This window comes from Phaethon lepturus, unplaced genomic scaffold (genome assembly GCF_000687285.1).
Source record: "Phaethon lepturus isolate BGI_N335 unplaced genomic scaffold, ASM68728v1 scaffold26868, whole genome shotgun sequence".
Lineage (NCBI taxonomy): Eukaryota > Metazoa > Chordata > Aves > Phaethontiformes > Phaethontidae > Phaethon > Phaethon lepturus.
The window spans coordinates 8,175-15,340 of record NW_010557270.1 but is presented as its reverse complement, the minus strand read 5'-3'; the positions used below and the strand labels follow the sequence as shown (position 1 = coordinate 15,340).

Below are 7,166 nucleotides of genomic sequence, written 5' to 3'. Positions count from 1 at the left end.
GACGAGGGCAGGGAGAAGGATGCGGCACAGGGACCTGGAGGGGGGCAGCAACCTGGGAAAGAGCTGAGATCTGCTGCAAAGTGGGTAGACCTGAAGGAATGGGCTCGACAAGCCCTACAAGCTGCAGCAGGCAAGTGGGGGGCTTATTTACAACCTCCTTTTGCTTCTGTCATTTTGGAATTTGCTCTGCTGTCAGAATATTGTCGTTTTAATTAAGTATTATTAAACCTGGTGTGTCAGAGCCCTGTTGAGAAGTACTTGCTCTGAAGCTGATCCTTCCAGCTGGACCCGGCTTGGGTCCTGTTTCAGGTGGCATGCTGTGGCTCTCGCGTGCCCTTGCAGTGCGAGCTGCAGCGCCTGGTCCTTTGCCCTCCTGCGCATCATCCTGTGCGGGGGTTCCACGGCCCTGGGTTTGTGCAGCAGCTGTTGCCATAGACCCCGATTTCTGAGCACTGACTTGCTGTGCCTGGTGCTTTCCCCAGGTGATTATTTTTAACAGGTGTGTTCGGTGCCTGGTGCCCTTATCTTGCCGAACCAAGCAGCTCTGGGCTTTTCTGTCCCTCTGGGTCTGTCTGTGCTCAGGCTGCCAGCTCAGCACTGTCTGCTGGTGACATGGGGGGCCCTGATAGCCAGGGCAGGGCCCTGCCAGCTCTGGGTCAAAGCATGGTTTTCCTCTTGTGGCTTCTATGTCACAGCAGGTTTAATTATAACCCTGTCTGGTGCACTCTCCCGGCTTATCTCGCGTGCTCCCACATGCTTGCTTCCTCCTCGCTGGCAGCATCTCCACCGGGTACCAGCTACCATTGCTCCTGCGGGCGAGCAGGCTGTGGGACCTTGGGACACAGAGACAAGAGTCCCAAGGCTGGCCAGAGACCCAGGGGTCAGCACAGGGCTGGAAAGCGGGACCCCCTTGCAAGCTCGCTGGCACGGGGTGCAGCCCTTGCTTGCTGCTAGAAGCTGGGTCCTGGCTTCTGGGGAGCAGAGATGCTGCCAGAAGGGAGGAGGAGGAGGAGGAAGGACCGTGCACACCGGAGGGGACAACAGTCGGAGCTAACCCGTCTGTCTTCTCCAGCAGGTAACGCAGGAGTGGGGACACCCAAGCCGCCACCATGGTTGCCCTCTCGCTGAAAATCAGCATCGGCAATGTGGTGAAGACGATGCAGTTCGAGCCCTCCACCATGGTGTACGACGCCTGCCGAATGATCCGTGAGCGGGTGCCCGAGGCCCAAATGGGACAGCGTAAGTTCACGGTGGGGCTGGCTGTCATGCCAGGGCCACCCCGGCTTAGGTCCTGGCATTTCACTGGTCTCCCTTCCCTCTCCTGTCTCTCTGCCTATCTGGGCTTTCCCAGAGCAGTGAGGGGGTGGGGGGAGCAAGGTCCGAGACCTCCTGCCCACTTGAGGCCAGGGGCTGAGCTCTTCGGGCTCCCTCTGACACCCCAGAAGGAATGTGGGGGTTTGGAAGATAGGAAACCACATTTGGAAGTGAAGTACTCGTCAAGCTCTTTGAGTCTGCTGCCTGTTTTGTCTCTGCTCCTCTCTCCTGCTTGCCCCCATCACCACTAGCCAGTACTAGGTGGGTTTGAACAGTTGCAGGGGTTGTAGCAAATGTTAATAAACTGTGTAAATTAATTTTTCCTTTCTTGGAATATATAGTCCTCCATCAGGTCTGTCCCCCGCCAGCAGCTCTCTGCCAGACCTGTGCTGGTGCTCCATTACCTTGCTAAGCCTTCTCAGCTTTAATGCTTCCCTGCTGCCAGCAGGCTCAAAATTAATCTTATGGCTCATGAGGTCACGATGTGACTCATGCCTGTGCGGACATGGTCTGTCCCCGGTGTGGATAGCGGGGGCTGGAACATGGGGACATCATCTCAGGGGCTCTCCTGGGTCCTTGCTGCCTCCCAAAGAGGCTGTGCTGTGGGGCAGAGGGAGCAAACAGGAGGTCAGGAGTCGTGGGAAGAGGAGGGGGTGGTGCGGCGACATCTGGGAGCAGCAAATTCCTTGAGGATGAAAGGAAATGCCTTCTCACGCCGTGCCCGGCTGGCCAGTGGTCTGGCGGACCACAGCTTTCGGTTTCGGAGAGGGTCTGGGTGTTTATGTGGATGTGGGGCTGTAGCCATGTTGGAGGGAGCGTTGCATTTCCTGCTCCTGGGCGTGAGCCAGCCTGCTTAGAAAAAAAAATGCAAGGGGAAAGCCTTAAAGGGAACTGCTTGTTCCTGAGTTCCTTCTTGGCTGCTTGCAGCTTTTCTTTTCCTATCAGTTCCTTGCAGCTTTTGTTTCTCTTTGCTTTCCTTACCCAGTGGTACTTGGGGGTCCCTTTTTGAGCTGTTTTTTTGTCGCGCTTGGGCTGGGGGACCTTCAGTTTAGGTTTCCAACTCTGCTCTTGCTCTGTCTCGGGACGTGCCTCGCCCTGCCCAAGTTATGGATCGGGGGCGAGCCGCTCTGTTTTCAGTGCTTTAGTTATCTTCTTGTAATTTGCTTTGAAAATAGGTTGGGTTTTTTTAAATTTAAAAATAAAATGGCAAGCCTCCATGGTTTTTCTGCTCCCTGTTTAGTAGGATCCTAACAGCAACGTTAGCCAAGCAGGAACAGGGCGGCTCAGGAATTTGTCCCTCCCCGCAGAGGGCTGCCAACAAGATGACTCGTCATAAACTTAGCAGCCAGCCAAGACAGCCTGCGGCGCAGGGTTGTTGGAAAGGTGGAGAAGGACCTTTCCCAGGGCAAAGCCAGGCGTGGTCCTGGCCTCTCGCGGCATGAAAACAGGGCTATCCCTGCGGGTCCAAGCTGGGGTGCCACTGCCTGAGCTCCATCAGCAGCACTTTCATCAGGTACCCCAGCCCTGAGGGAGCAGGATTTGGTGAACAGCACTTACTCACCACAGCTGAGATGTTGTAAGCCTTGATCCCATCCTCCTTCAGCCTCCTTATCCCTAAAAGGAGGAGTCCCAGCTCCTTTAATCCTTCATACCAAGGCTCCATCATTTAAGTTGCCTCTCTCTGTATCTTTTCAAACTTTGAGGGGGACGTGCAGGCCCCACCACCACGGAGTACTCAAAGTGTGGATGTGCCTAGGTTTTATAGACCAGTTCCCAGCACCCCTCCTGGTGCTGATGCCCAGTGTTTTACTACCTTGCTTTGGCTGCTGTTCTATGTTGCACCAAAGATTTCGGAGAGCTGTCAACCACAATTCCAAGCTTTTCCTTCTGTTGTGACTGTCAGTTCCAAGTTCAGCATTGTGTAGGCATGCTTCAGATGATTTTTTCCATAGATAACTATGGTAAAATATGTACCTCGAAGCTTGCTTGCCAATTTTTTTCCCACTCGTTAGTTTTAGGCTCCAGCATTCACAGTGCTGCTGTGCTTCACCTATTGGATTGTGCTGATGCACATCCCTGGGTGCAGGCTGGCATCTTTGTGGCCCTGTCCTCAGCATGACCCTGGCAGAGACTTTTCCTGTTTTTCAGCCAATGATTTTGGCCTGTTTCTCTCGGACGAAGACCCAAAGAAAGGGATATGGCTGGAGGCTGGGAAGGCTCTGGACTACTACATGCTTCGCAATGGGGTAAGTATCCATCCCACATCCTTCCAGCTAGTACCCGCCTTGGCTCAGCGGCTGGATATGCCTGTGGTGCAGAGGTGGTGTGGGTGCTTGCCCTGCTGCCTTGCAGTGGGCCCCACAGCACCCCACATCCACCCCCCCAATTTCACTGGGGAGAGGGAGCTGTTGGTGTGATGGTGGGATGTGGGCGCCCTGCGCCAGTGCCACTGCTGGAAGTTGTGCTCTGCTGTGCCCGCAGGACACCATGGAGTACAAGAAGAAGCAGCGGCCCCTGAAGATCCGCATGCTGGATGGGACAGTGAAAACGGTGATGGTGGATGACTCCAAAACCGTCACGGACATGCTCATGACAATCTGTGCCCGGATTGGTGAGAGGAGGGCACAGCAACAGCAGGGAGGAAGGGAGGTGGGGAGAGATGGCAGCGTCTGGTGGGGGTACTGGGCGAGTGGCAGCAGCTCTGCGGCAGATGGTCTGGCAGCAGGGATGTCCGAGGGGTGCATGGTGCTCGGGAGGGGACACTGCTGCTCACCCTTGCGTCGACTGAGCAGCAATGTCGTGCTGAGCTTGGTCCTCTGCTCTCCTGCAGGCATCACCAACTACGATGAGTACTCGCTTGTTCGGGAGATTATGGAAGAGAAGAAGGAGGAGGTTACCGGCACCCTCAAGAAAGACAAGACCCTGCTGCGAGATGAGAAGAAGATGGAGAAGCTGAAGCAGAAGTTGCACACAGATGACGAGTGTACGTGCCTGCACATGCTGGGGATGGGGTCAGCCCATGCTGAGGGCAGTGGGGAGGAGAGCAGGGACCCTGACAAAGGGAAAACTCAATGCAGGGGAGCAGAGGTGACAGTGGAGAGGACTGTGATGAGGCAACATGTGCCCATGCTCCCTGGAGTGTCTCCTGCCTGGAAGCCCAGGGCAAAGGGGTGAGAGCTGGCATGCACCAGATGGATGTCCATGTCTCTCTCTGCGTGAGCAGCCCTGGGGCCAGGAGTGACCCTGCCTGGGTGCCTGTCCCTGCTCATGTCCTGGCATTGCTTACAGTGAATTGGCTGGACCACGGCCGGACCCTGCGTGAGCAAGGCATCGATGACAATGAAACACTGCTGCTGCGGCGCAAGTTCTTCTACTCTGACCAGAATGTGGACTCGCGAGATCCTGTGCAGCTTAACCTGCTCTATGTGCAGGTACAGCTCCCCAGAGCACATAGTTCCATGTCCTGTGCCAGCACCCTGCCGGGGCTGGTGATTGAAGGTTTTGAGGCTGAGGGGGGCACTTCAGGATGCTCAGTTATCTCCTGGATAAGAGCCAGTGGTGGCAAGCCCAGCCCTGCCATCTGCATACCCCAGAGCTCCCCAGTCTCCTCTGCCTGCTAGGAACCATCCTGAAGTCCTGCTGCAGCTCCTCTCCCAGGCATGGTGATGGTCCCTGCAGGGGACAGCCTGCCCCTAGATCCTCCCCTTTTTCATGGCCACTTCTTTTCTGTCTGGAAAATAGGTCCTGTCCGGTGTGGAGGGGAGCAGTGGCAGGGCTGCATGGCTGCCTGGCCCACGGCCATGTCTTCTCTTTCCACACAGGCTCGCGACGACATCCTTAACGGTTCTCACCCTGTCTCCTTTGACAAAGCCTGCGAGTTTGCTGGCTACCAGTGCCAGATCCAGTTTGGGCCACACAATGAACAGAAGCACAAGCCAGGCTTTCTGGAGTGAGTGTCGTGGGGAGCCCCAGGTGGCTCCAACAGCTTGGTAGCCCCCACCACCGTGCTGGCACACAGGGCTCTGGGGGTGCAGGTGCCTCTGGTGCGACCTCTCTCCTCCCTGCAGCATGGTGCCCAAGCGTGGAGGTCTGCACCAGCTGCAAGGGGTGCCAGCCCCCCATCTTGCTCCCTCTGGCAACCCCCAGGACATGCAGCCAGCGTTGATGGAGGGGGGACCCCAGCCCACTGTATGGCCTCCCTTGAGGCTGCATGAGGGGCTGCATCCTCAGCATCTCCACTTCCCTCTCAAGCAGGGCAGCTCCTGTGGCAGCTTTCATTACTGCAGTAACCTCTCCCACGTCCTTCCTGCTCCCCAAAACTCCCAGCCCGTGCCCTGGCTGGGGTTCGTCCGAGGCTCTGAGTTGGGCTGCCTTGTAGTTGAAGACAAATGCTGGCTTCGGGCTCTGCTGCTAACAGCTGGCTTGGCTATCTCTTGGCAGACTCAAGGATTTCCTGCCCAAGGAGTATATCAAGCAGAAAGGGGAACGCAAGATCTTCATGGTATGTGCAGAGGGGATGTTGAGACCTGGACTTCTTGTTCCTCCTTGCCAAAGCTTGAGGCTGCTTTTGTCTCTGGAGGCAACACATAGCAGTTTGGCCCATGAGAAACAGTAGCAGGGAGCTGTAGGTGGGAAGACAAGGCAGCTCCTCAGGTCCCAGAGGTCAGAGGGATGCTGTAGCAGGGGCAGGGGATGCCGGTGGGAAGAGCCTGGAAAGGCTGTGGTAGGGCAATGGTGGCACAGCCAGGAGACCGTGAAGCTAGTGTGATGTTCTCTCTTTGCTGTTGCAGGCCCACAAGAACTGCGGGAACATGAGCGAGATCGAGGCCAAAGTTCGCTACGTGAAACTTGCTCGTTCCCTTAAGACCTACGGTGTCTCCTTCTTCTTGGTCAAGGTAGAGCAGCCCCTCCCCCCTGGTCCCACCGCTCACTGGCCAAAATTCCTCTTTTCCAGTATCCCTCCATCTGTCATGTCTCCAGCTGCTACCCTTCAGACCACATTGCTCCAGTTTTTCCCTGCGTCTCCACTGTCTGCCTCTCCTTCTTCTTGCCTTTCTCTGTGCACTGCCTTCCCACTTCTTGGTTCACATTTCTTCTCATTTTCAAGCCCCATGGTTCTGACCACCAGAAAGCGTTGTCCTGTGGGTGTTTGGTAGCCACAGCAAGGCCTCAAAGGTCTCTGCCTGGACGGATCTGTCCTGGGGACAGCCCACAACCTTTCTATTGTGACCTGCAGGAGAAGATGAAGGGGAAGAACAAGCTGGTGCCACGGCTGCTGGGGATCACCAAGGAGTGTGTGATGCGCGTGGACGAGAAGACCAAGGAAGTGATTCAGGAGTGGAGCCTGACCAACATCAAGCGTTGGGCGGCCTCACCCAAGAGCTTCACCCTGGTAGGCACCAGCCCTAGTCCTCCACATCCCCCTTCCCCAGTGGTGCCCTCACAGCAGGCTGCTCTCATGCCAGCCCCACTCTTGGGTATCGCCCTGTGGTGGCACAGCCTTGCCCTCCTCTGGTGCCTCTCCTGGCTGCCGTTTTGGAGGCTGGCACTTGAGCGCTTAGCGCATACCAGAGAGGCTCAGGATGGACGCTAGTGCCCTGCTCCGGTGCTACCCTGTGCCCTGCCGTTGCAGGATTTTGGAGATTACCAGGACGGTTACTACTCAGTGCAGACCACGGAGGGGGAGCAGATCGCCCAGCTGATTGCCGGCTACATTGACATCATCCTCAAAAAGGTGAGACTGTGCTGAGCAGGGCACTGGTAACCAGCTTATCTCCAGAGAGGGGTGCAGAGTGCTCCTTCCAGCTGCCTCCAGACAGCCATTGGCACATGGTGCTGCTGCAGGGGCTGGA

At 56.4% G+C, this 7,166-nt stretch overlaps 1 protein-coding gene across 1 annotated transcript in view; it reads left to right on the top strand.

Annotated features, from left to right (window-relative positions):
- Nucleotides 1-1,072: 1,072 nt before the first annotated feature.
- LOC104625170 (talin-1) overlaps nucleotides 1,073-7,166 on the top strand; it is a gene marked incomplete at its 3' end in the record, with an annotated part of 14,261 nt that continues 8,167 nt past the window's right edge. The window contains exons 1-10 of the mRNA XM_010292731.1: nucleotides 1,073-1,239; nucleotides 3,463-3,560; nucleotides 3,796-3,925; nucleotides 4,145-4,297; nucleotides 4,603-4,745; nucleotides 5,136-5,263; nucleotides 5,755-5,815; nucleotides 6,105-6,209; nucleotides 6,551-6,706; nucleotides 6,947-7,048. Of these exons, the coding sequence (XP_010291033.1) occupies nucleotides 1,110-1,239; nucleotides 3,463-3,560; nucleotides 3,796-3,925; nucleotides 4,145-4,297; nucleotides 4,603-4,745; nucleotides 5,136-5,263; nucleotides 5,755-5,815; nucleotides 6,105-6,209; nucleotides 6,551-6,706; nucleotides 6,947-7,048 (1,206 nt within the window). The remainder of the gene's footprint in view (nucleotides 1,240-3,462; nucleotides 3,561-3,795; nucleotides 3,926-4,144; nucleotides 4,298-4,602; nucleotides 4,746-5,135; nucleotides 5,264-5,754; nucleotides 5,816-6,104; nucleotides 6,210-6,550; nucleotides 6,707-6,946; nucleotides 7,049-7,166) is intronic.